The sequence below is a fragment of the Ammospiza nelsoni genome, chromosome 4, assembly GCF_027579445.1.
Source record: "Ammospiza nelsoni isolate bAmmNel1 chromosome 4, bAmmNel1.pri, whole genome shotgun sequence".
Taxonomy (NCBI): Eukaryota; Metazoa; Chordata; class Aves; order Passeriformes; family Passerellidae; genus Ammospiza; species Ammospiza nelsoni.
Genome location: NC_080636.1, coordinates 63,737,047 through 63,764,937, shown reverse-complemented (window position 1 = coordinate 63,764,937; position 27,891 = coordinate 63,737,047). Strand labels below are relative to the sequence as shown.

General features: G+C 42.1%; 1 protein-coding gene across 1 annotated transcript; it reads left to right on the top strand.

The window, feature by feature from the left end:
* Positions 1-8,081: 8,081 nt before the first annotated feature.
* On the top strand, positions 8,082-24,742 carry FAM241A (family with sequence similarity 241 member A). The gene is made up of 2 exons (XM_059470589.1): positions 8,082-8,239; positions 20,997-24,742. Exons 1-2 carry the CDS (start codon positions 8,138-8,140, stop codon positions 21,240-21,242), a joined length of 348 nt encoding a protein of 115 aa, XP_059326572.1. The 5' UTR covers positions 8,082-8,137; the 3' UTR covers positions 21,243-24,742.
* The last annotated feature ends 3,149 nt before the right edge of the window (positions 24,743-27,891 follow it).

Genomic DNA, 27,891 nt, shown 5'->3' with positions numbered 1-27,891 from the left:
CTTCATATTTCAGAGTTTCTCCTTTCCTACTTACTATATTTGTCTTTTGTGGCCCCAAGGCGAAATTCTAATAGCAATAGTAGCTTCTTTGCATTTCTTTAATTAAGTTCTGAGAGGTGCCAGATGCTTCCATTTTGCAATCTCCCTTTCTCTTACTAAAGCACAGAGGAGTTAATCATATAGTAGTCTTTAGTTTACTCTGAACCCAGGCTGGGGCAGTGTAATTAAGTCTTGCCTCTTAGTTGAAGTTTAGCCTGTCATCACAGCAGGTCTCTGTTGCATTGCTTTGTGTTGTTTTTTAACCAACAGAGAAATATCAGATTTTATTACCCTCTCTAGTTTAAATTATTAAAGATTTGATCTGTAATAATTTCTTCTTGTCCAAAAACTAAGTGTTATAATTTGGCCCTTAGGAAGGGCCTGGTGCAGTCATAATTAAATGTAGGTAGTTTGGGCTTGGAAAAAAAGCAGAAAAATTCCAAAGGATAATGGTTCATATTAATTTTAATCATATTCAGAGGTTATTTAGGTGCCCAAAGGTACCAATATGTGTTCCCTGGCACTTTCACAAACATATCAGGACACTTTTGAAAAGCCTGATGTTGCATTATCTGCAGCCTTAGCTGTCTAAACATTCTTTGACTTAATTCATGGCTCTTGCATCCCCTCTTCAAGGATATGGCAATGTTAAGCAAGGCAAATATTTTCACAAATACCCCAGAAACAGCCAATGGGTTCACCCTTTACCTTTCCTAATGGACATTTTATCCAGTCAGTGGTGCAACTGGGATGCAGTTCACTTCCCAGCTACATCTTCAGGTTGACCAGATGTGGTATTTATCACTTTAGCTTTCTCCTCACCTTGCACAAGTCAAAAGAGACCCCCAAAGTACTTTGAGAGGGTCCCCAGCTGAGGGACTGGATATTCAGTAAATAAGGGACCTTAGCCAGGACAATGTGTCCAGCTCTACCTTACTGTCTCACTTGAAGACTGTCAGGTATTTACAGAGATCTAGTCATGAATTAACTGCAGATCCAGAACTTTGTTTAAAGGAAAGACTTTAAATAGGGAAAGACTCGCAAATAAATTTTAATAACAAACACTTTTGAGAAAAACTTGCTCTGCTTGGGCACAATTAGCAAAGAAGAGACGTAAAATTAATCAAATAAATTATCCATTGTGAATTATTCACATAATTTTATGGAAAGCCTTAAATTAGTCCAAGATAAAAATCCTAATTTATTACTCCCTTCCCTGAAGCACAAGAATACGTGACAGCTTCAAATAATCAGGCTTTGTTTAAAAAAAAATCAAGTTTAAACCAAATCACTTAGGCCTTTCTGAATCTTTAATAACTCTCTTGAATGAACCTTGTCAGATTTGTAGTCACATTAAATTAATTACAGCAAATGAAACTGGAGCCACATAAACTCAAGTCACCACCAAGCATAGCCCTGACTCCTCAGACCCAGCTTGAGTCTTGCACACATGCACATACACATGGAGCTTTCTCACAGGCTGCTATTGTCAGAAAATAAAATACTGTCTCTATTGCCAGGCTAAAAACAAAACATTCATTGTATGGGGATTCTGCCAGTCTGTCTCCCTAGGTCTGTTCATCTGCCCACTCTGGGGGGCCAGAAAGCCTTCTCAGTGAAGTACTTTGAGTAAGGCCATCCCTCTTCCTTATCATGCACATATATATTCATTGATATTTCTTTGAGAAAATCATGCTACCACAATCACTTGTGGTTGCCTGAGTGCTTAGGATTTTAATCAGGAATTAACATGATCTTTCCCAATTTTAACCAAAGGGCCTCTTCTGCTGGCACATATCCTCTTGGTTCTTTCTGTAGTTTAGTTTTATACGCTCAGAATTGCTCAAAACCCTAATTCATCTGTCCACATGAGACTTAACACACATGCACACACAAACCCCCCCAAGCAGCAGCCTACTATTCTGGCCTGTCCTTACTTGCACTTGGACAAATGACAGCACATTAAGGACAGCTAAGGGTTTATTTTAGCCTAACAAATTTTGCATTATGAGTCCATACTTATTAAAGTACCCAGTGGCCAAAAATCCTTGTCCTTAAAACAAAAACACAACCAAAAAAAGGGCTTTTTTCATGTAAACAAAAAGAGATTCTCAGTGGAGGAGAGCAAGCATAATTACATATTGGGGCTGAGGTCATAGATTCAGAGTGTGGAGTGTTCAGCACCAATGCCTTATTAAGAGTTTTCCTCTCCCTTCTCTTTCTCATGCCTCGAGCCATTTGTTTCTGTTCCTATGACTCAAAGCTCCATCCTGGCTTAGTGGCAACAAAACTGTTTTGGGACTGGGCTAGGAATGATCACAAGCTCTCTGTCATACTTGGCCAATTTGTTTCTCTCCAGGCCCACAGCAGGGTCCTCCATGCACCTGCAGCTGTGGGAGGGCAATGGGCCACAGGGATGGATGAGGAAGGGAGAAGTGACACTGGTGTGGTGGCACTGTAAAGATAAAGCATCGTATTAGTACCACATCAGATTTATTTCAGCTTCCAGATGAACTGAGAGAAAAGTCTTATTGCTATGGAACACAGCAAAAAAAGAACTGCAAAAAGAAAAGGGCTCTATTCCTGTGGGAAACTGCTGGAAGCTCAAGAGCTTGTGAGTAGCAGCAAGCAGCAAACTGAACCCATACTTCCCACGTCCTGAAGTAATAAATAAATAAATACCCTGCTGTTAATTTGGACTGTCTATACATTTTCAAAATATTTTTTGCCTGCTCTGAGCTTACACTGCAGTGGAGTAAATGCTTATAAAAGCCTCATGGCAAGATAAGAAAATCAAAACTCACTTCTGAGGTGGTAGCCGACAAGAAAGGTAATAAATCACAAAAGATCACAGCAATTGAAGTAAGCAAATTTAAGTTTTAAAATTTTGTTTTGAAAGCCTACTAATTCAAATAGGGTGGAGGTAAATATTGATCATTCAAGCCGGCTATGCAGAAAATCAGCCTCTCATCAAGGAAGATAAATAAACCTCACCTAAAAATAGAATGAAATAAAAAGGAAATTGTTAGACTTGATAGCCAGGAAAGAGCCTTTTGTCAGATTTTTTATAATGTGGAATAATATCCAAGGGAAATGGCAGAATTTACTTGAAACGTTTAAAAAAATTACACCGGCAAATGCATTAGAAAAGGTACTACAGAAAACCACCCTGCAATGCCTAGGAGTGCTCCAGGTGACCTTTTGTAATAGAACTTCACTGTTACTGTTTTGCTTCTGCCTTTCTGAGCCCCTGTATATGAGCCCATGTATATTTTGCTTTGACCCTTAAATGAGATTTCATGATACATATCAACTGTTGGAGAAAGATATTGCTAATGTGATCTTCAGTGTCCTTTTGTCATTATACATGGAAGAAAAAGGAACCAAATTAATTGTTTCATTTCATTTTTATTCCGTATCCTTTAATATATTTTCATGTTTTGAATTCCAATTTCTTCCAGTTCACTTTGTATCTGGTGCTGGAAAAGCCCTTTCTTGTATTTCTTAATATGCTTGAAGGATCTAAGGAAATTACAAAATTTAACAGCTTTACTTCAAAAATCCATGCAAGAGCTGCAATGACCATCATAAGCTTCATGGTCATACTGGACAAATTGTCTGAGAGTTTAGAGAATTTACTTATATTAACATCTGGAATATAAAGTAGATAAAACCCATCAGGGAGTTTGAAATGTTCCATTCATCAGTAAATCCATTATACTGTATAAAACCACATTGACCTTTTACCAGTTATGACAAAAGTTTCCATTAACCGAGCTTAAAGAACCTCTGTTTTTTCCAAGCCTTTTAATATTTAGATGAACTCTGGAGATTGAAAAGATTTGGATTAAACTGTGCAGTCAGCAATCTGAGTGAATCTCATACTGAAGTCAGTTACATATGTTGGATGCATATAAAAAAGGGAAAAAAGTTTTGGTTGGTTTTTTTTTTTGTTTCTTTTTCTGAAGTTCTTAACCATATACTATTAAAGGAAGTTAGCTGAGTTGCCACTGATAGGAAGTGGCAGGTAGCAAGCAGGTGAGAACTCCAGACATCCACTATATCTAATTCCTTTTCCTTCTGAGTCTCTACAAGGATGAGTTTTGTGTTGGGAATAGCTCCAAAGGCTTGGTCTGGAGCAGATGCAGGCACACAGATTTGTGTCTGTTGAATTGGCTGGTTTATGGTGCTTAATTTTAGGCTGGGGGTGGCTGTTTGTGCCAGCTTTCTACCAGGTGGGAGAGAGGACACACAGTGCCTGCCCTGGTATAAGACTTTTACACACAGTGCTAATCCATCAAAAATGTTTGACCTGTTTGAACCAGGAAGGAGTCTGTGTGCTACATGGCGATGTCCTTTTCCATCTGGAATTAAATGGCCAAAACCTGGTTTGGTCGTATCGTCAAACCACAGCACTCTGGCAGGCTTCAGCTTTGCCTCCCTGCCTTTAGGCAGGTAGCTGAGATGGGCAAGTCCTGAGGGCAGAAGCAGCTGATGTCACTAGAGAGGGGGCTCAGTGCCCTGGCCATGACAGCAGCCTAAGAAGACATGACCGAATGCCATGGGCATGAAAATAAAAGTGCAGGGTGAATGGGATACATTTCCCTGGGCAACAAGACCAATAGAAGCACTCTGTGTGACTCAGCTGCATGTGATCCCTGTGGTAGCACGCCTTCCTCTGCTGCCTTTAAAATACTGCTCTCATTACCCAACTGCACCCAGGATCAGGAAGTCTCTGAACCTCAGACTCCTGGAAGCCATAAGAATACTCTCAAGAAGTATCTCTGCAGCATCTGTTACCCTCTCCTCACCACCTACTATTGGCATTGGTCAGAGCCAAATAAAGGGAGTTTAGTCCCACTCATTCCAGCTGTGCCTGTGTTTGCAGCCTAGAGTGGTGTTTCAGAAAGGCCAGAGGGCTCAGCCTCCTGCTTCTCAGCAAAGCTGCAGCATTCAGTCTTCGTCCAGCTGCAAGCACCTGTTTTTCACAAAACCCCTTTAATTACAGATTTTTAGCATGAGCTTCTGACTCTCCTCAGTGACACCCAAATAACAGAGTTGTGCAAAGTGAGCTCTCTTTATTCCTTGGGAAAAAATTTTTCTGTACACGCATTTACAAATCAATGAGAAGCTGCCCCATGCAAAACAATTATTTCAATTATTTTGCAGAATCTGCCCTTTAGCTTCCATCTCTGCTTGGTTTTTGGTTTTTTTGGGGGGTTTGTTTTTTTTTTTTTTGGCATGTTGCTTTTTTGCCTATCACTTAAATTACACTGAGATTTATCCTTGCATTTTCTAAAAGTATCGCTACTGGGAGAAGGCACTATCAGAAGAAGATCAGCCATGTCCAGAAGGCTTTGGGGAACTTCCCTCAGACAGTGATCTTGAAAGGAAAGTTGCTAAGTTATGGAAATCTCTTCTGATGACAGATCCTTCAGCTTGTGATTAGATCCTTATGAAGCTACCAGACACTTCCAAACATCAGGAAAAAATCCAAATTTCGGAAAGACAAAGGAGAAACAGAGCAGTTTGCAGCAGCTCAGCTACATTTACAGACCCAGCACCGGTACACAGAGCACATGAAGCCTCAGAAAGTTCACCCAGACAATTGCTAAAGGTTGCCATGAGAGCATTTGCTATGAAGGGGAATGGGTTTCTTTAAGGTTAGTGAAGTTGGACAGGTTACAATGGTGACTGTATCCGAAAAGATCTCAGTGAGGGCTTCTGGGTCCCTGTTCTTTCCCTGAGCACTGGATCTGTTATCCCAGAACTGCCTTCACATGTGGAGAGTGCCAGGGAGCCTGAGGCAGTTCCACTGCACTGAGTTGCTCAATGTGAAGAAGCAGTCAAAGGCTGCCAGATGCAGTAGGAAGGAGTGTGGCTTTTTAAGAAATATGACAAACTTTCCTTCACTGCAGAATTAGTGGAAGAATCTTTGTCTATGGGGAGATAACATCAAACCAATGGGACTGCAGATATGTGAGGAAGAAAGAGCAGCACCAAGCCAGCCAACATGTTTTAGTACTCCTGGCAGGATGGTCACTGCTGCCCAGGAGGCAGTGGGGTCAGAGGCTGGGCTGTGAAGAACAGTGGTGGCCTCAGCATAAACTTTTCCTAAAACATTTCTAATGTGTGTTTTTGTTATACACAACCCAGCAAAGGTTTATGGATGTAAATGTACTGAAAAGCTCACTGAAATAGACACCTAATCTATGCTTAAATTAAGACTTTTTTTCCAGAGGGCTTTTACAGAATGTCGGTACTATGTGTGACACTTCATTTTTTCACAAATCGCCCACAGAGTAGAGAACCTCGGGGATGTTTTACTACACTGCTGCTGAGTAGTCATATTGTGCACAGAGATGTATCACCACAGTGCCTGGTGGCGAAGTCCATAGGATTTCTTCTCGAGTCCAGGAATTTTGCATGGCACCAGGACTGCAATAGTTTATGGTCACTGTCTAAACAGTGTGATATTTCTTCAAGCTTCTCTCTGTTCCTAAGAAAAAATTACTAACAAACAAATAGGTCATGGATGGGAACTCTGGTCAAGTAGTTAGTCAGGCCTTCAGGGCAAACTGGTTTTGGCCAGCCAGCACTTTGGGGAGCAGATTGGGCCAGTTGTTCCATCAGGATGAGGAGCCACAGCCGAGCAGGGTGGGCAGAGCAGTGGCCCCTTCCCCCAGTGCTCAGTCCCAGCTGTCCCCCCATGCTGGCCCTCAGCCCCTGCAGCCAGACTGAGGGGCCTGGCAAGGGCAGTGGTTGGTGTATTGCCCCCCACTTACGAAGAACCTTTGCTTGTAGCCTGAAGGTGTGACTATGCCACAGCACACTGAGTGGTTTTTGTGATGGCTTTAGGTGTGCTACAAACAGCTACTGCTGTTTATTGCCCAACAGTAATGACAGGAAAAGCTAATAGCAGGTAGAATTTGCTCCAAATGACAGTGGGATCCACACCTAGCCACCAGAAAGCCATATAATATTAATCCAAATGTCTCATTTCCACTGAATCCTGGTGTTAACACAACCTGTTAGCACCTTCACTAATTGCTTATGGAACGAAAACTGAGCCAAGCAGACCTGCCACCAATAGTGCATGAACTGGATGAGGAGAAAAGATGCATAAGGATGACAACAGTGGTCCCACCACAGCTGGGGAATGCCGCACATTGAAATCCAGCTTCACTTTCCGATTATGTTCTCCCTGTACTGGGGTGGACAGCATGGATAAGGCGTGCAGGGCTGGCAGGAGTGAGGGCCCCCTACAGAGGGAGGGAGGGATGTGCTGGGAGCGGGCGCCAGGCACACCCTGGGCAGAAGCACCTCATTAGCACAATCGGAGAACCCCTTGATAAAGAACTGTAAGACCACTGAGTCTGTTAACCCAGCACTGCCAAGTTCACCACTGAACCATGTTCCCAAGTGCCACATTTACACATATTTTAATACCTCCAGGGATGGTGATTTCACCCAGGCAGCCTGTTCCAACGCTTGACCACCCTTTCAGTGAAGAATTTTTTCCTAAAATCCAATCTAAACCTTTCCTGGCATTGTCCATACACTAAGTCTTATTTTCGGGATCTGCTGTTGCGTTTCCTTCTTCCTGGTGTGTATTAGTTCCTTTTAAAGAACTGAAGACAGGATCCAAGCAGCTTCGGAAGAGCGAGGCCAGTGTTTCCTCTTTCCCGAGGGAGGAACAGCGAATGCCACATCTCAGACTGCCAAGAGCAGCCGTTCCTCCTCAGGGATACACCGACGAGGAGCGGTGCTAAAATTAACGCTTTATTAACACCTGGCACTTCCTGCCTTGAACAAAAGCTTTAGAAATCGGCTGCTCGGGATGGTTTATTTTTCACTCCAACGAGCAGCGAGCTCCCGCCCAGCCCGAGGCGGGAGCCGGCAGCTGGAGGCTCCCCGCCCCGGGCCCCCCATCCCCGCCGCGGGGCCGCTGCCAGGGGCCGCCCCCCGCTCCCGCGGCGCCGCCCTCCCTCCGTTCCTCCCTCCGTGCTGCCGCTCCCCCGGACCCCGTGACGGCCCCGTCCCGCCCCGGCAGGCAGGAGCGCGGGCAGCGCTGGGTCCCGCTCGGCGCGGAGCAGCCATGGGCTCGGCGGCGCAGCTCCCGCCGCCAGCGCCGCTCGGGGAATGCGAGCGGGAAGCGGGGGCGGCGGCCGCCCGGCACCGGCGGCGCCCGGAGGAGCAGGTGGGTGCCCGCCCGTGAGGGGTCTGGGAGGGCGGGCCGCGGCTCCGGGGCTGCCCCCGCCGCCGGGCGGCAGCAGAAAAGCGGCGACGCTGCTGATTCCTCTCCCGTGGCGTTCCCGGTACAGCCCACCCGTGCGAGCCGCTCCCGGGTAACGCTCCATTGCGGCGGGGCTTATGCAACCTGCGTGGGGCTGCCCACGCCTGGTGCTGGGGTGTCCCGCCTGTGGGCCCGCCTGAGCCTCGTTCTTCCCTCCGGGACGCTTCGTCCGCCTGGAGGAAAATGGGAGCAGATGTACGGGGGTAGTCCCGGCACGGCATCCACATGGATCTCCTGGAAATAACCAGGGTGCTCCTGCCATCCCCGGAATTCCCCTCAGTAGTTCAGCTCTTGTGTGCGTTCACTTGAGTATTTTAAGCTTTTAGTCTCTGTATTACTTAGGAGACGTAATATACTGTAATTGGAGGAAAACACCAACTCTTTTTAATTTTTTTTTTTTTGTCTGCTTCAGGATTTATGTTTTTTATGGCATGGAAGTGGGCTTTTTGCTTAGGAGCCGTTGTCCTATTGTTAGCTGTAAACTGCCTTTCCAGGCATGCTTTTGTTTTGCAGACAGCATCGTCCCGGTGTTTAGACAAAGGCAGAGCTCTTAATGCACCTTTATTGATGTTTCATTTAAAGGAAGAAAGAACACAACCTTTTTCATGCTCAGTAGTAGAATGCAATGATCAGCTCTGAAATATACTAGCACTCATGATTGCACAGGGGCAAACAGAGCTGCGGGAGCGCATCCATAAGTAATTTCTGAAAGGTTTTGATTGCATTAATCATTTTTGTTGAAAATTCTTATAAGATGCTCTTCAGTTAACCATAAATGAGCCATATCACAGCTGAGATAGTTTAATATCAGAAAGTGTATGGTAGTACTTGCCTGACATGACATCTAGAAGCAGGCCACTGTCAAAGATTCTGATACTTGAGAATTCACTTAGCCACGCTGATGTAAGTCAGAGCATCTTCTTGCCCCTTTCTCTAGAAAAATGGGGCAGAGCAGAGCACATGCCTGAATGTAGGGTAAGGACAGATGCACCAAGGGAGGCTCAGAGTTCTGTCTGTGTCCATAAGCTCTCTTGCAGGATGTCACAGGAGGCAAGTAAGGAATACTTGCTGGTTCTGGTTACTCTCCTTCCTGGAAAGAGAGGTTCAAAAGTTGCATCAGATCATCTCATGCATTACTGTGCTCACACTAGTTGTAATTCCTCACCAAGGAGCTTTTCCCTGGAGTTTACAGCTGCTTCTTAGCGACGGGTGTGTTGTGGTTTCAGGGGATGGTGCAGGCTGAAGAGCTGCCTTCAGTGGTGCCTAGACACACTTTCAAATGAAACTGCTAAATGTACTTCTTGGGTGGCCACAGCCACACTTGGCTGACAAATTCTCTTTCCACTTTTCTCAAGCCCAGGTAGTGATCCTGGACCTTTCTGACAAGTTGAGGTGTAACAATAGGATAATAGAGATTTTAAATATACCACAAGGAAGAAGGAGAAAATCCTTGCTGATTCTTGGATATGTTTCACTGTCGTAGCACAGAGTAGTTTTTCTGCATGCTGAGGTGCAGTCAGCTGGGGAAATAATAAAGTAGATTTGGAAATAAGAATTATCACTTGCCTGTATTTAATATACAGAGAAAATTAAAATATTAGATAAAGTATCAGTAAAAATAATAATAATTGGATAAATATTTTATTTTTTATGTGTAGGGAAGACATAAGGACACAAGGAGTTGGTGGTTCCTACACTTGCTGCAAACTTTGACAGAAAGTCCCAGATTCTTTTGTTCAAGAGAAGAACAAAGTTTTAGTTTGATTTGGAGGGGCTCCTGTGTCACCAAGCCTTGTAACAGTCTGTACCTTTTTTGCTTTCTTGAGTGTGTTCAGTTTTCTCTCAAAATAATCCTTTTCCCCCACCCGTTTTTGCTCTCACAGAGGAATTGTGGCTGACCTCTGCCGTTCCAGCAGGCAGGGATCGTGTTTCCAGGCTGGGTCCTTACTGGAGTCTGGTGGAGGCCCAGCTGTGGCTGTGTTTGCTGAGGGTGTTTGCACTGCCAACACAGCCTCTGGTCCTCAGCCTGTGTTTTCCTGTTCCGTGCTCTCTCCTGAGCTATGAACGTGTGCGTGCTTTAGTCATATGTGCCATGCAAAAGAAAGGAGTCAAAATCTGCTTTGCTGTTGGTATAAATTCTTATTTCTCTCATCAGGTGTGGAGTAAAGCTTGCATGAGAGAAAATCCTTTGGCCTTTCTTGAGAGGCACTTGTAAGTGAGGATCTGGGGCTTCAAACCTGGGTGTGATTTGGTTTTTCCCATTTCCTGCAAAATTTGTGTAAGATCATCATACCTTGTAACAGAAAACTAAAAGAATACCTTTCTGTCAAACAGGACCTAAGTAATAATGAGTACACCCTTTAAATTTTTTTTTTTAAGAAAGAGCACCCTGTAGGAAATAAATCTATTTAATGCCAAACCCTCTGCTTTAATTTTTTATTGAAGTTGTTATTGTGTCAGCGCAGGCATGCTTACTGAAATTACTGACAGGTCCATTTTTGTATGGACAGTTACATATCTGTACATTCCGAATGGATGGATAGGTAACTAAATGTTAAATATAGCCTTTGAAATTCATTATTGCAATAGACTGTAGAATTACCTACTTCTGTGATTAGATTTGAAAGCTGAACTGGATGATAATTTGATTTGTGTGCTTTGTAGGTTTGTATGAAAAGCTAATTACACCTATTTTAGTCTTCAAAGCACTGCAGGACCTTGGTAGTTTCTTCCACCTGTCCTGTATTTCAGTGCTGGGGTTCAGAAGTAGTAAGTGAAAGCACCCAAAGATTCAGCTGCTCCTGAAGCCATGGGAATAGGTTGCTAATTTGCCACTCAAGATCACATTTTTTTCCTAACTGTTGATAGCTATTAGTCAGACACATAAATTGTCCTGTATTTTTAACATCACTAGAGATAAGGACCTCAAGCCTTCTTCTCTAACCCACTTCCTAAAATAGGTTAGCCACTGTCACATTACTGCATTCTAATCTCATCAACACCTGTAAATTAAACTATTAAATAAGAATAGAAAAGCATGAGCGTGTATTAATAAAAGTTGATGCAGAAGTCCTGTGTTTGCATCACCTGCATCCTGCACATGCCCTACAGCAGGGCACGAGGTGGTATCAGTGGGATGCACAGCCCCTGTCTGTCTAGAGGGACTTTGGAGCCACACTCTGTGGTTGCCTTCTGTACTGAGAGCTGTGGGCAGCTCTGTGTCTGGGCAAGAATGGGGTTTAGTTCCTTGTAATCAAAATTGAAGGCAATAAAAAAATTCCCAGTTACTCCAGTGAGGCCAGGATCTCCACGCTGGCTTGGGATGCACAGAATCCACAGTGCTGTTCAAGTGTAAAACCAAGGCTTCTAGAAAAAGTTTAAGTGCAGAGTTAATACATGATAAGTGTATTTGCAAGTAGATTTATTAGCATAGACTATCATCTTTTCATTAACCTAAGTTTGTAAGCCTTTGGGATGTTTTATTATTATTTTCAACAGTGTTTTATGGCTGTACATGGAGTATTTTATCTTCTAATAGATGGCTTCAGTTTTAGAGGTGCTGTTACAAAAGGACTTTGAGAATTGAGAATTTTGTTGAGGAGATATGGGTGTCTCTCAACGAAGTTCAAGCCCTGAACTTTTTGAATATCTACAATATCACTAGTATTTCTCCAGAATGGGGAGGATGAGCAGAAGCAAAACTAGAGAATAATATCAACAGACCCGTGGTATGCCTTGTGTAAAATCTTCATCTTCCACTGCTGGGTGGTTGTGTGCTGTGTTGCTCAGAATGGCATACTTTCAGTCATAAGTCAGTAATGATCAAGAATTATCTAAAGTACACTTGTATATGTGGAACTTGCAATGCCTAAGGCTGGAAACCTATTTCTAATTTATTCTACACTGAGATAATCTGAAAATTGTAGGTTTCTCCTGCTCACAGTTGTTGGAATTTGTTTCCGAAAGTAATCGTACTTGACAAGGAGGACTTAATCCCAAATTTGTTCTGGCTCTGCAGATAAATGAACTCTGTTGCAGAGGTTTGTAACTATAAAATAATAGATGATAATAACTTTCTTAAGAGCATTATTAAGTTTTCTGGGGCCTAACAGTATTTGAAGAAAAAAACCCCAACCCTTCAACAATATGTAGCATCTACAATAGCTAGGATAATATGCTTTGTTTGAATGATGGGAAGATCCCATTTTCTTAAAGAAAAAAGTATTCTGGAGATAGAAGTGAATAGAAATAGCCTCTCCTTAAAAGGCAAAATTAAGAGCTGTTGCTTTTCAGCAAGCCAGTGCATTTGATACCATGCTGAATGTACAGGGGTTGCAAACCTTTGTGCTGAGTCAAGCTGACCAGTTTTAGTAGGGGACCCTGATAAATGAAATCCAGTGGAAATTAAATGTTGCAGGTGTAATGAAAAGATGGATTAGACACTGCATTTCATCTAGTCTCTATGTAAAATTGCAGGACAGACGACACCAAGTTTCAGGGACAGTAGCAGGAGCAGGGAGTGTAAACAGCATCCTGAAGTGGGGGAGTGAGGCAGCAGATCTTGACATGGAAGCAGGCAGGTTTCCTCTCCCATGGACCCTCCTGTGCCAGGTTCTTGTCTTTCACACTTTCTCATCTGGTCCTCTATTAGTGGGGAATTTACTCGTGAAATCATGGGACATTTTTTGTGTTTATCAAGGGAAGCCTCTATTCTTTTAGAAGCTATCTCTGTTCTACCCATACACAAGTTAAAGTATCTGGAAAAGCCTTTTCATCTCTTTAACACAAAACTTCTCCTGGTATTTCAGAGTTTGTTCCAGCAACTGTTGATTCTAAACTTGAGTTGCTATAAAAGCTGACTGAAGGGAATCCAGTGCTGTTGCTTTTCTTATGTTGTTGCTTGTTTCTATAGAAACATCTTGTCTCAATTTTATAAATGATTTCTAGATTCTTGCTGTAAAATGAATGTTAACTTAAGCTTTGGTTTGCAATCATCTGTTTAAACTTCCTCTAAGTATGTAACTTTTATTGATAGCTGCTATAAAGTACTTTTGGTATTAAGAATTTTTCTAGTTTTCTTGCATTTGCTTCCTTTTCCCAGAGGAAGAAGTTAAACTTAGTTTGTTCTATCTTGTTTTTCATCTGGAATTCAAGGGGTTTTTTTTCCTCATTTCCAAATCTATTGATCTTTTCACAGTTAAATATCAAATTTAAATTAGCCTAGAGAAATGAAGCTAGTTTGTAGTTTGGGGTTTTTTTTCTCCAGACAGTTGAAATTAATTGTGTTATCTTTGTAGTCTGTTGGCTCAATATCAAGGTCTTTTTACTGCTTACGTTGACAAGGTTAAATACTGATTGTTAATTTTACGCTAGCAAAAGATGCAAAGGGAGACTGGTCTTTTCCTGTAGTAAAGAGGAAGAAAATCAGAAACGTTGCCAAAAAATCATTTGCCCTTCTTGGGCAAATTTCACTTTATTTTAATTAAGTGTAAGATATCTTTTAAGTACAAGAAAGCAGAGTGAGATTCTGATTAGGTGCCAGGCGTTACCAGTAATAAAACTGTTTTGCATATGTGGAGGAGTAGGAAACACAAAGGCAGCACCCACCCGGCCAGCGCATCAGCAGGGCTTGTGCTGGTGCCCTGCAATGGGGTGAGGCTGTGCTTGCTCAGAGAGCAGGCCACCACTGGGACCTGCTGTTGGCTGCAAATCTCCAGAGCCTGTCCATGGCAATACACTGGGTGGTCATATGGCTGAGTACCAGTGAGATTGGATCATTCCTTCAGAACTTCCATGGCTGGCTACCCAACTATAAAATATTTGTCGCTGCATGTTGGCTGGTGTATCCCTTTCTGCACCCAGATAAATTGGTCTCTTAGTCTGGAGGGGAGAGGACTTGTGGTTTCTTCCATCCTGGTCTCTGTCATCTGCTTACTTTCTTCTCTTTTTTTTTTTTTTTCATTATGAGTGGTCCTGAAGTATTTTCAGTTTCAGTTTTCATCTTCTGTAGAAGGTAACTCTGAGGCACTCTCTTCTGAACATTAACATCCCAACTTAGTGAAAAATGCTCCTGTGTTTTTGAAAGTAAGCTTGTTCTTAAAGTCATATCTCACTGCCTTTTTTGACATTTAGGTGTCTGTGGGCTTCAGATAGCAGACACACCACCTGTTCCCTGGAGTAAAAATAACCACGACTGGAGTAAAATAGATAGTGAGCAGTTAAATACTGCAGAGAAAACTTCTTACTTGGAAAAAAAAAAAAAAATGTTCAGATGGGTGTGTAAATGTGATATCCTTGCATTTCTTTATTAGAGGGTTGGGTTTTTTTAAATACCTCATTCAGAAGTCATCCCTGCATTCTTTATTACAGGGTTTTTTTGATGTCTCATTTAGATGTAATTAAACACATGCTTGCTATGGTACTCAGAAGTGATTTCTTTTCTCTATAATGTGGAAATAATTCTCTTAAATATGCCATTCTTTTTCTTTCTTTTATGACTGTACGTATGATGAATTGTGATTGGAGGCATGTCACACAATTTAGAGACACTGCTGCTTTTCTGTGTTGGAGATGAACATTGTGTGTACCTTTTGTGTCCTTTTTCATTGCCTTCTTTGCCCAGCAGCACTTTTTTGACTGTAAAATCATAAGCTTTTACATGGAGAGTAGTTATTTTCCCAATTCATTGGTCTTTTTTCCTCTGTTGTTGGAGTTCAATGTTTGTCTAATGCCCTTTCAGGCAGTAGATGCAAGAAAAGAGGCAATTACAGACTTGTACTCAGTCTGGTGCTGTTGTTAAGTCTGTGGTGGGAATTTTTCAGGTTGTTTGAACAAGAGAAGACTGTTGAGGTTTCTTCTATTCATTAGTCATGACCAAAGACAACGCTACTTGGTTTGCTTCAATGGATCTTGTACCTTCAGAGTGGTTGAATGGATATTTTTTTTTAACATCCTGAATCTTCATGTGGAGCAGGTTCCTTGTGTTCATCTATTTCCTCCTTCCACAAAACAAAGGCTCTTGTACTTTATCCAATTATTTCACTCAAGTGAAAGTCAGTTACTTGGTGGGTCTTTTCCACACACACACAAAAATCCCAAACTAAACACACCATCTCAAGATTCCTAGGCTAAGTGTGGAAAACTGTGGATCAAGCTGCTGCTTCAGCAGATAATATGCCTGGAAAACATAACTATACCTGTTCTCCACACGGCCACATCAGGGGTGAGCTTACAGAACTGAAACTTGTGGTTACTTTAGAGCTGTTCAATCCTCCCAGCAGAAAAAATAAATGTTAAATCTGCGCTCCCATGCTCTTTTTTATTAGGCACATGAAAATAACTTCCCATGTGTGTAGGGTAGTTTTGTGCCCTTCTTGTACTCATTTGTGTTCTGCATCCTCCATAGGCTTGGCAGACTTTCTTGGTGTGATCTGCAAATGGTCAGGGGCAGGAACTGTGTGCTCTCAGCAATTTGAGCAGAAAAGACCAGAAACTGGCCACATATAGGAGATGCAGACAGGGATCAGACGTAGGCCATTGAGAAGACTTCAGTGCTAACTTTATCCTTCTATCCCAGAGAATAGCGTATGACTCACTGCAAAGATGGCTTCTTTCTGGGGGCAGGATGTTCTGATGGGATCTCATGTTTCACTGCCTGGTCAAAGCACCCTTTGATAGGAAGGGGGTAAGCAAGATAAAGATTGTCCTGTCAGGCTGGTGTGGAGCAGCCTCTGCTCATGACATACCATGTGCTTCCCTGAGTTTAGGAAGCAGTGAGTTTCAGTGAATGCATGGAAGTTTGCCACAAGCAGGGGTAGTTAGTGGTCAGAACACAGGGAATTTTGTGTTATGTTGATGACAAACATAACTGGAAAAGCCACAACCGGATGTTAGTTGGGTTCAGTAGGATGAGTAGGACTTTACCTTCTTTGTTGTTTTAAAGCTAGTCAAGGAAAAGATTAATTACATGGAGGATTTTCTTCTAGAAGCACCTCAGGGATGAGGGAGCATCAGCTGTTCTGGAAGCAGGCAGAACTTGGCACTTAGTAGCTCCTCTGTGACCTCCTTGTAGGGTTTCATTCTGCAAAAAAGTGATTTTATGGCATCCTGCATCGCATCTGTGAGGGCCTGTCATGGCTCTCCTTGAAGCATCAAAGCTCCTAAGCTATTTGAACCTTAACAGAGGGGAAAACTTAGTTCCAGGTTTCAGTATAAAAGCTTTTCAGAGTTTGGATCTTCAAGTTCTGACTTTCTGCCAGTAAACAGTGGGAGACAGCAGACCATGGCTTTGCTGATGAAGGTGTGCCGTTTTGAAGAGGGAGGGAAATTTTAAAATACCAAACATCTGAAAAGACTAGAGGAAATGGGATGGTTGATGGGAACCTGAGGGTACCAGTGGGTTTGTGAAGGACATTGTTTGTGCTTGCTGAGCAGTGGAGCGGATCAGCTGCTTCCCTTTCTGTTCTGTATGATAACTCTGTTTTTAGCTTTAAGTAATTTAAAATAAAAAATTAAAAACCATATACAAAATTGAGTATGGAGTGCTGCAAGCACTGGAGACCCCAGCACAGGAAAGACATGGACCTGCTGGAATGAGTCCAGAAGAGAGCCATGAAGGGGCTCAGAGGTGATGAAGATGCCCCTCTCCTGTTTAAGACAGGCTGAGAGAGTTGGGGCTCTTCAGCCTGGAGAAGGCTCCAGGGAGCCATTATAGCACCTTGCAGTGCCTAAAAGGAGAGAATTGGAGAGGGACCTTTTACAGGGGCGTGTAGGGATAAGACAAGGGGGAATAGTTTCAAACTGACAGAGGATAGATTCAGAATTCAGACTAAGTCATCCCAGTAAGTCTAAAATAAAATTATATTGATGTAAAATTAATTTAAATTATAATAAGAAGTAATTCATTGCAGTAATTTGATAAGAAACATTAGGTTAGGAAACAAATGCAATCAGCATTTCTAATACATTCTGGTTTAGACTTATTCACTTAGGAAAGCCTTGTTCTCCTTTCTCTTTCAGGAATAATATCATATGTGTATATTTGGTGAGTGTCTTTCAGCCATTTGGAGGAAGGGGGAAAGAGGATTCTTGTCTGGAAGGCAGTGCTGCTGTTCCTTTCTTTTCAGGAGATATCATCCATCTAGATCTCTGGCTGTGCTGCTGTTCCCCAGTCCCTCTCAATTTCTTCATCACTCCGGTGTTTCACAGAGTGAGGAAAGGCAAACAAATGAGTGAAGTTGAAGTGGCCGTCTCTTATATTCCCTCCTGAGCTGTAGCAGATGAGGTCTGGGAGTGCCCCCTGCATGGCACTTAATTATGAGAAGAGCAGCTGGGCAAAGCCTGGAAAACATGTTTTCTCTGGGGCTAGCGCAGATCAAGAGATTCCCTCTGCTCCCTCCTGATACACAATCGATTCTTAAAAGTTATGAAACCTAGGCTGGGTTGTTGAATTTTAAAATAGCAACTGTGCAGCAGAAACTTCTGCTTTTACACCAGGAAGCTCTGGTTTTGCAGAGGCAAGGGGGTGAGCTGCTCAGAATGGGTACATTTCTCCCTTCACATTTTATCTGTTAAGGTGGTGTCTGTCTAGCTTCAGGCTGATTCAGCAAGATATTTATGAAAATAGCCCTATGAAAATAGTTCAGCAAAAATTAAAGAGTCAGCTGGGAACTGTGTGTTCACTGAAGGCGGCCAATTTCTAAAATTGTTTAGAAAAGTTGTTTTTGTCGGGGAAAAAAAAAGAATTTGATTCTGAGGTTATGATTTGAGAGCTATGGCACATACATGGGGCTGCATGCCATTTTACTGTTGCCCTGAAAGTTAGTGAGAGAAATTCTAGCTGCAGTATTAAAGCTTATTTATTATTCCTTAGCAATTTGGAGTATTGTAACATTACTGACATTTGCCCCAATCCTGTTTTAGCTACACCTCTGAAAAAAATTATTTGTCCAGCATGTGAAATATTACACAATAGTAAAGAAAAATATGCCATCAGTGTTTCGTGACTGATAGTCTGTTCTCAGCTTCACTTGCTTATTGCTGAGTTGCCTGAAGCAAGACGTACTTAGCCGGAATTAACTGAAGCAGACTTTGAAGTCTTGAGAATTTCCTTGATCATTTTGAAAGGTTTTGTAAGCTATTGAAAAATATTTGGAAAAATAACTTGACACTTGTTCTGTAGTTAAACATGCACTTGTCAGTCTCTGTGCCTGGCAGCTCCCTGTGTCTAATCGCTTCGGAATCCACGAATCTACCCTTGTTTGAGAAGGTGTGGGAGGGGTAATGAAAAAATAAAAAATACCTGGACAACCTCAGTGAGGTGGAATTTACTGTGTTTAGTTTGTTTAGGAGAAGGTGTGCAACTTCTTGCTGTTAGCTTATGGAAGCAAGCAGGGCTGCAAGGGCAATTGTGTGCTGTACAGCTCCTCATAGCAGGAATGGCATAGTTGGCACGAACACGTGTGGTTAATCCTGCTTAGCCCAGTGGGAGCTGCAGAGGACCTGCAGACCTGTGCCTGCTGGCAGCCTCCCGGCCAGTGCTGCACTTGTTCTGTGGGAAGGTTTCCAGGACCTTGCTGAGTACCACTAACAAGCCAGGGGTGAAGAAGTGATGTGCATGTTTCCCCCCTCCTGGTTGCTCTGGCCATGGCTAGAAAATGTAGTGATTTCTCAGCTGTTCTCTCAGAAGTGGTATGTGCATTGCTTGATGTGAGCTGTGCTCTGATCCTCTCCACCATCATCTGTCACATGCTCTCTCTGGTCTCTGCATGCAGGAAGCAAATAAATTTATTTTCCCTTCCCAGCACATCCCTTTTCTTTTCCCCTGGTTGCTGTGGTCTGTATACACTTAGGCTAAGAGTCTATTTGTCTCCCTGTGCTCTTTAGGAATGGAGGGATGAGAGTTCCATTGTCTTCCCAGCCCTGCCAAGTTTACAGGGGCTCACAAGGGGCCCTGCTTCTCTGGAAGAGACTGATCTTGAAACATTGGGATTATTGATGAGTCAATGTTTCTTTGAATTAAATTGAATTAAATAAAGCACAGTTAAAGCTAATATGCTGAAGAAAATCCAGTAAGGAGGAGAAAACAACCGGGGCCTGCGAAGTTGGCTGAGAAGAGGCAGGCAAGTGTCTGTCTGTACATAACCTCCAGTGCTGCAGTTGTGCCCGCTCAGGATGTTCTGTAGAAGGCGTGAACAGAGTATTAGTTATGAATTAGTTATGAACACATTAATATTTAGGCTTTCTGCACCTGTCCCTTTATGAGATTCAGTACTGAAGCTTAAACCAGACTCTTTATGAGTAAGTAAATTTTAAAAAGAAAAAAAAACTGGTACTTTCAGCTGAGGGACTTTTGGGGTTTTTCTTCCAGCAGCAGCTGTAGGGCTTTACTCAGAGCATTCAGCCAGCAGGCTCTGCATGGTGGCCTAAAGTCTGACCTGGAAAAGCAGTACTGGCTTCCCTTGGTCTTTGCTGTATGTTTTTCTGTAAGAATGGTAGTTCACTTTATTATTTGCTCTCTAATGGAAAGCCTGGCACTGGTGTGAAAAGGAATTTCTGTTTCTCTACCAAGACCAAGCCATGGAGCAAGGGATGCAGAATAGCATTCATCCTTGAAGATGGAACATGTTTGCTTTGAATCTGGGAGTAGACTAATTGCGCATAGAGCTTGTGGGCAATTTGCGGGACCTATTGATCAGTCAACTGAATTATTTATGAGTACCTGCTGTATGTGTTTTCACTGCTGCCTAATGGAAGCATTAGAAGATTCATGTTCATCATCTTGAAAGTATGTTTGCCCTGTCATACCCAAACACAAGGCAATAAGGTTTTGTGCAAAGAATCTCTGGACACTGGGGAAGAGAGATGGGATCTCAAACTCTAATCTAGTTAGTTTACATGGTGAAACGTTCCTGTTTTCTGCACTGATACTTACCTGTGGCATCTTCATTTAAAGATGGATCCCTGCCTTCCTGTACATTTGCTCTGCCATTTTTTATTTCACAAAAAGTCCAGAACTTGTTTCTCCTTCCCTTTGCTTTTTTATACCACCACTTTGCATCTGTGCAGTCCTTTCGTCTGTCTTCCTTTGTCTGGCTTGTATGGTTTCTTACACCAACATTGGGACAGATGTTTGTCACTTTCCTGGTCAAATCCAGTGCCCTTCTTTCAGCAGTGATTAGCAGCCCTTCAGTTCCTTAGGCTTCAGTGCAAAACACTTCATAGTACATGTTTAATAGTTTGATATCATTCTTGTAGTTCTGGAGATGTTCTGGAAATAGTTCAGTCAAATCCCCTCCCTGGAATTAGAGACATCTCATTCCATTGTGGTTGTCCTGACAACCACAGGCAGGTTGCACAGACAGGTAAGATGTATGACCTGCAGGAGAGCTTTACACCTCCTCTGGAGTGGCATCTGGAGGGAAGGGAGGCTGTCATGTATTTGTAGCACCACTTCAGATGTCCCAGGTTTGGACAAATTACATCCTTAGCATCATACCAAGGTCACAAGTTATGTAGTATTTTCAATTTCTTCATTTAAGAAGTAGATTTATTGCACGTATATCTTAGTTTTATGCATTCAGATAGAAACAGATGAGAGACATTCAGAATCACAGTAATAAAATTGTACAACATATTTCCTCTTTTTGTCTTTTGCCTACAGGTCCACCAAGAGCAAAGGAACCACAGCACGGAACCTGTGATAGATGACTACAAAAAGATGGGAACTCTGTTTGGAGAACTAAACAAAAGCCTTATCAGAATAGGCTTCACAAGGATGTACTTTGGAGAACGGATAGTAGAACCCGTGATAATTATATTCTTCTGGGTTATGCTCTGGTTTCTTGGCCTGCAAGCTCTTGGACTGGTGGCTGTTCTGTGCCTTGTCATTATTTATGTACAACAGTAAAATTTTATAGATACTATTTGGATGACGTATTTCAACACTGTCACTATGTCAGTGGATTTATGTGTTTATGTAAATGGATGGTATATCAAAAGCTGCAGTGCTTCAAATTGCTGAACTTCTGGTGATGGGGACTAAAATTACATTTTAAACCAAGTCAGCGCTGCCCTACTACATCTTTTAGGAGGAAGAAAGGAGATGTTTGTAATGTAAGGGTGTGAAATGCACTGTTTTCTGCGCTCTTGGGGCCTTAGCCAAAGGACTGGCTTTTCATTTTCCCTTCTACTCTCTCCATGATCTTGCTTTGTATAGTGAAAATTTCATGTCTGGTTTTAAGAGGACACTTGTGTGTCCTCTTGTGCTCTGTTTCACTGCTGAGAGGGCTCATGTGCTGTTTATTCCCTGAATCTGCATAATTTGTTAGTGTTTTGCTGAAAAGCTAAATTTGTGCAAGGGAGATTTGGTAACAAACCTGCATTTGTAAGATGAGTACAGTTTCCAGACACAAAAGCATCTTTGGGTAATGTAGTTTATACTAAGCTCTCCCCCAGGAAACAAGCTGTAGCAGCAAAATGCCCTTATACTAATGTTAGTGACATCAGACAGGACTTCAGCTGTAGTTCAGGAGAAATTGCAGGCCTACGTTGGCCAAGCAGTCTAGTGTAGCACTGCCTTGTTTTATGGAAATGTACTCAGCTCCTGCTGCTATTTTTCTTTCTTTATTTTTTGTACTTGCTCTTTCCCCCAGCCCTACTTCTTAAGATAAATATTTGGATAATTCATGGAGTTTGTAGGTAGTTCCAGCTGCAGTGTTGGACACTTGCCATTCCAGACAGCGTGAATGTTGTCTTCTTCCTCTGGGTGGTGTGACAAGTGGCTGAACAACCAGATACCAGAGCAGATCTCTCAAGGCTTCTCACATTTGCTGCAGTGTGGGCCTACACAAGCTAAAGTTTTGTGCACCTAAGCCAACTCAACCTGTTATGTCTTGCAAGGCAAGAATGGAGTTGAAACCAGGCGGTCATTTTATTTAGTAGTCTTAACTGGTTCCTTTCCATACTAGGCAGCAAAAATGCCTGCCTACAGGTATATGTCACACACAGCCTAGAGAATAGGTTAAATAGATTCAGGATTGGGTGCAAAATTCACTCAACTCCCCAGTAGCCACCCCAGGAGTGTGCTGGGTATTTCCAAGTTCTCTTCTTTTCCTGAAGAGAAACAGAAAAGTGGGACAGAATCTTTACTACTTATACTTTACAACTGCTGCTAAATAGGCTACCAGTTTAATATTTGTTGTACATTACTCTTAGCAAGAAACTTAATTGCAAAATTGATTTCATCTGTGGTAGAGTGAAATTACATATTTGCTTAAAGAGATGTAACAGGAGATGTGAAATTTGCAGAAAATTACTCAACCTTTTGCAGTGACTTTTTTCCTAAATGTTTTTACAACAATAAATTAGTTGAAGATGTTGTCTTATTCAAAGACATTTAAAGTTAAGGGAGGGTTCTCTATAGTCCCATTCCTGCTGCTGGATTCTCAAGTCCAGCTTTTTGCATGGATCATTTTGTCTGTTAGGCTGTTTCCAGGACTCCTGGCCCCAGTTCCTATAGACTTTCCTGTTAGGAAAATAATTATTATTTAGGGCAGTGAACATGAAAGCCCAGCTCCTCTAGAGTCTTTTGTACTGAAATGCCATCTCTAGATGTGTCTCTGTGCTTTTCTAATGAGCAAGTAGTATCCTTCTGAGGAGGCATGTCATCTCTCTGGATCTTCAGATGATCCTGCATCTGGATTCAGGAGGCTCTGCTGCAGCAGCAAGACTGCAGGACTGAGGCCCAGCTGTGTAGTTAGATGGCAGCCTGTGTTGATTGGCACCTGATTAAATAGTTCTGCTGGCAGGGAAACCTTGGACAGCAAGTACAGGCTGAACTCAGAGCCAGGAGCTCTGTACTCAGAAGTGCCTAGGGGTAAGCTTTGGGTTTGTTTCAAGTCCCCTGTAAGGAAAACATCTGTTTACATCTTTGCAGATTTGTATAGCTAGAATGATGGAGTTCTGTGTATTCTCCTCCTGTATAAGGGCTGTATTACAAAAGCATCCTGTTGTTAAAAGTAAAAAAAAAATCCTTTCTTTCTTCCCACAATCTTGTTACTGTACAGAGGATCTCATCTAATTCTCTTCATCCCATAGGAAGAAGTGTATCTTCTAGTGCTAGCCTTGTTGCAGTAGTTCTGTTGTGTAAAGGTGCTGTGCTGTGGGATGGCATGTGGTATTTCCTTGAAGTGGTGATTGGGCTCTGTACATAAGGAAGGGGGAGCAGTGAACCACGGTGTGACCAACAGCCTCAGTGAGGACATTGTTTATATGCATGTGACCTTTCAGTGTGAGCAGAACTGTGACTGCTGCACTCATCAATTCAGTTCAGTTGTTTGTTCGATGTTCGTGTTTGTGTACGTGTACTCTGGGGAAAGGTAGGGTAGCTTTGGGGCTGATATTGTGTTTAGTGGATGTCTTAGGTGGTTTCTCTTAAGGGTAATTATGTCTTGTCCTTTACAGAAGTTTTGCATTTTTAACAACCTGAAAAAACAGTGCTAGTGGTGTAAGGTTGGCTTGCAGATGGGAAAAGAAGAATGCATTGCATGGATAATCCCCCTCTCCTGTTTGGTTTCATACATTCCCTTGTATATAACAATTTGTACTGAAATGTCTGTCCTAAATTTTGTGCTATTACTGCACTATCCCCCTCTCATTTGCAGGGAAGGCAGGAGGAGCTAAGGAAAAAGGGGAACTGGGATAGAATCAGGCATAAAGAGTGGAAAGTGGAATGCGGTGAAATGGTGCATATGTGTGTCCAAAGAAATCTGATCATAAATGTGTGCCAGAAGTGAGGGGGAAATGGGTGAACAGTCCTTGCTTGTGTTCTTTATTCCATCTAGACATAGCAGGAAGGCAAAGGAAGCACCAAATGTTCAAAGGATGTCCCTAGCTAAAAAAACAGGAGGTTAAATTTTAAAAAGAAAAAAAAGGCAATTTCACAGTTGTCTATATAGTAAAAATTTATAATGTTATTTATGCTGTTACATATTATTATTATTATTATTATTATTATTGTTAGAACTGAAAGCACCTTTATGCGTCTCTGTGTAGGACTGTAGGAAAGAATTATGTCCCTTAAATCTGTGTTAAACAACAACAAACAATATAATTCCTATTGGCCAGTGTTTTTACACATTGCAAGCATTTCATATGACCTCAATTTTTTAAGGGATGGACTCTTCAGTGCTGTTTCATGCCTGCCAAATGCATAAATGGTTGAAAGAGTGTGTACAGAGAAGCTCTGCAGGAGAATCTTGGAGAACCCGGTTTGCGCTGAAACATCATCACATCAAAACTGTCCATATAAAAAGGAAGACTCTTATTTCTTAAAATCTCTCTATTGAATGAAACCTATGGGAAGCGCTTTGTTATTCTTTCTAATAAAAAGTATTTCCATCAATGAGATCTATGAATTCTTTGTGGTGCTTTGTTCAGAGTTACTTTGGTCCTTTCAAGAAGTCATGGTAGGCCCAGATAAAATAGAGCTGTGTTCAGATACCCACTGAAACCAGTTAACTTGCAGCTGGAGGAGAGAAAAAACTGCATTACAGGAGCTGAATAGACGGCATCAGGTCTCTATGGTTGTATGCAGCAAGTTACGCTAAACTAGAAGGAAATAATAGTAGAGCTAGATGTTAACAAATAATGGCAATATTATGGTGTAAAGTAGCTTTTATTTCACAGCATATCTACTTTGCATCCAGAGCAGCCTCTGAGGGGAACCACAGGTAGTCAGGGGTGTGAAAAATCCTTTGAAGTGACAATTGCTGTGCCACGGAAAGGTTTGGGTGTTATCAGTTGGGGTTTTTTTAGATACACATAGAACATTATGTGGTTCAAAACAAATCTACTTCAAGCTGTTGTTTTGGTTTGCTTCTGCAGGTCAGAAAGGTGTTCATTCTGCCACATCCAGCAGACAATTCAGTGTATCTGTGTTGCTCAGGATGCCCAGTGAGTTAAGCAGTTAATGGTTTTTTTTAAGTAGCAAAGTTGAATTTTGGTCCTTTGAACTCTTATTGAATGTGCACAAAAGAAACAAGGTTCATTCCTGAATAAATTCAAGCCTTCAGGTTTTTAGTTAGAGTATCTTTGTCAGGCCTTTTATGGAGTGCATGCAGATTCAGAACAGCCTTGCTTTGACTCTGATTCTTTCCATCCAGGGCTTTACTCTAGGGTTTAGGAACTTCTTAGTCTCTCCCCTCTGCCAGAATGGACAGCTTTATCTGCTTTGTCCATTCTTCCTTTAACTCTAGCATTTCCTTCTCTAGGGGTGTTCACTTTGAACAGTCTTTCTCTGTGCCAAAGGTTCAGGCTTTTTCATCATTCAGTCTTATTTAAAGCCACCTAGACAGAAAATCTATTTTCAGATTGGTGTTTTGTTTGTTTTACTGTGTGCCTGCTTAGCACCAGAGGGGAAAAAAAGAGATTTTCAAAAAACATGTGTATGCTGGTCAGTCACTTCTTTTTTACAGTGCTTTTCTGCTGATTTAGATGATGGTTACCAAAGTGTGGTTTGCATTCACCAAAAGAGCATGCAGGTGTGGAGGGTAAGAAGCTGTTGGGAGGCTGGCAATGGGATTTTGAGAACAGACAGGTCAAGCAGCATGTGGCTTAGGGTTGTTTCAAGCTTAAACAGGCAGGTGGACTTGTAGCTTCCCTTAACTCCTGCCAGTGCCTTGGTTGCTTCCAGGAATATCTCCAAATGCATATAAAATCATCAGTGCTCCTTTTACTGAAGGAATCCCACTCTGAAGAAAACTGAGCTTTCACCAGCTCTGTTTTTCGCAGAGGAACCAAAGGGAATGGGAAAGGGGAATCGGACTAATAATAGTGAGTTTAAACTTGCATGCAAGCTTCTGGTGTTTTCAAATTCTGGTCTTGTCCTGTCCAGATAATATTTGTGTCTTGTGTGCAGTTGTCACAAGTCTTTATCTGCCCCCAGCCTATATATGTATTTTCTAATTAGTACAAAAGTGAAGCTGCTGTGATAATATGTGGTTTTCCCAATTTATTGAGAACTACACACACTCTTTTTCCCCTCAAGTGGCAGGAGGGATGTGACTGGATTAAAGCCCTTCTGGTGACAGGAGCTGCTCTTGCTGCAGCCTCAGGGTCACTGTCTCCTTCCCAGGGCACAGCAGTACTGTTGGAATACCTGGAGTCCCAGTGGCATGGAAAGGGAAGGACTTAAAGGAAGGTTATACCACAGTCGAAGGGATTTGATCAGGCAGTGTTTGAGACAGAGTTGTTGCAGAGTGCTGTGTCAAGATTTATGTTCTTCTAATGAAATTTAATTAAGCCACATTCTTCCTTGGCTTGTCCTGGTGCCATCACCTTGTGTTTGGAATGAATGTTGCTTGTGGCAAATTGTTCTGCTTCTGGAACCCATCTGTGTGTGCCTAGACATCTTTCAGTTGTACCATTTACTCTTAATTGCATTTTAAAACATTACAAGGGAAAAGGGCTCATCTTCCAGTCCTCATTTGGATGAGGGTTTAATTAATATCTGTGAGAAGGGAGCCAAATTAGTCTCTGGCACACTGCTGAGGGCTTCCTTTCAGAGGAAAAAGATGCTGACTGATGTATGGGGGATTCATGTACAAGGTAGATGGATTTGCATACTGTCCAGAATGAGGGGTAGAAAGTGGCCATTCTTCTGTCCTAGTTCACAAGTTAATTGGCTGGTGTTTATTGTAGCAATCTTTCTCAAGCTAGCTGGAACAAACTTCCTAGGTGCAAGAAGTCTGTAGCAAGGAAGTGAATTATTAATTAAGGAAAATTCTTTGTCAGCCAAAATCCTTGTCTGAAACAGGAAGTCTCTTCCTGACTGGAATGGAATTTGAGTCAGTGCTTTGGCTTATTCGATCTTCATGTTGAATATTTTACCTGTTTATTGTTTTAAACCGTTTTTTTAATTCTTGTCCATTCTAAAAGCTGGTAATATCAGTCCATAATTCTTGAAAGCCTCTGTCAGTAGCTGTGACCGGTGGGGCTGAGAATATGGAATGGCAGGTCACAGGGTGAGACTGATGTGTCTTTAATGCTACCTGGCTGGTGTTAAAAAGCCTTCAAGCAGGTTTTGGCATTTCCTTTGCTGTCACTTTCTGTATTTATGCATCTTGTTACATGCTGAATGAGAGCTTGCATTGCCAAGTACCTGATTTCCTCTGGCGTTTCTCTGAGCATGTTCTGTGCTGCTGAACAGACTCCACAGAGCCGGGCACCCACATTGCTGTCCTCTGCTTCCTGCTAAGAGTGGAAATACTGCCTGCCATCCCACAGTCATGTCCTCATCCTAATAGGAGTAGGAAAGGCATAATGATGCAGTTTTACTGAGGCAACAAACATTTCTATGCCTCTGAATCTTCCTGATGCAGAAAGGGGAAAAAAATTAACAGCTTTGAGTCTACTTTTGATGCTTTGTAGATAAGAGAACTAAAGGCATGCAAGTGTTTGAATATTTTGTTTTTTTCATCTTGCTTCCCCGTTTTTTTCATTCAGTTTGTGATTAGAGAGGTAAGACAGTATTTGGCTGAGCTCTGTTAGCAGTAGAA

Coding starts and splice junctions, on each gene's coding strand:
- FAM241A (XM_059470589.1), top strand. CDS start 8,138: ATGGGCTCGGCGGCGCAGCTCCCGCCGCCAGCGCCGCTCGGGGAATGC. Junction 8,240..20,996: donor GGCGGCGCCCGGAGGAGCAG/GTGGGTGCCCGC, acceptor TTTTGCCTACAG/GTCCACCAAGAGCAAAGGAA.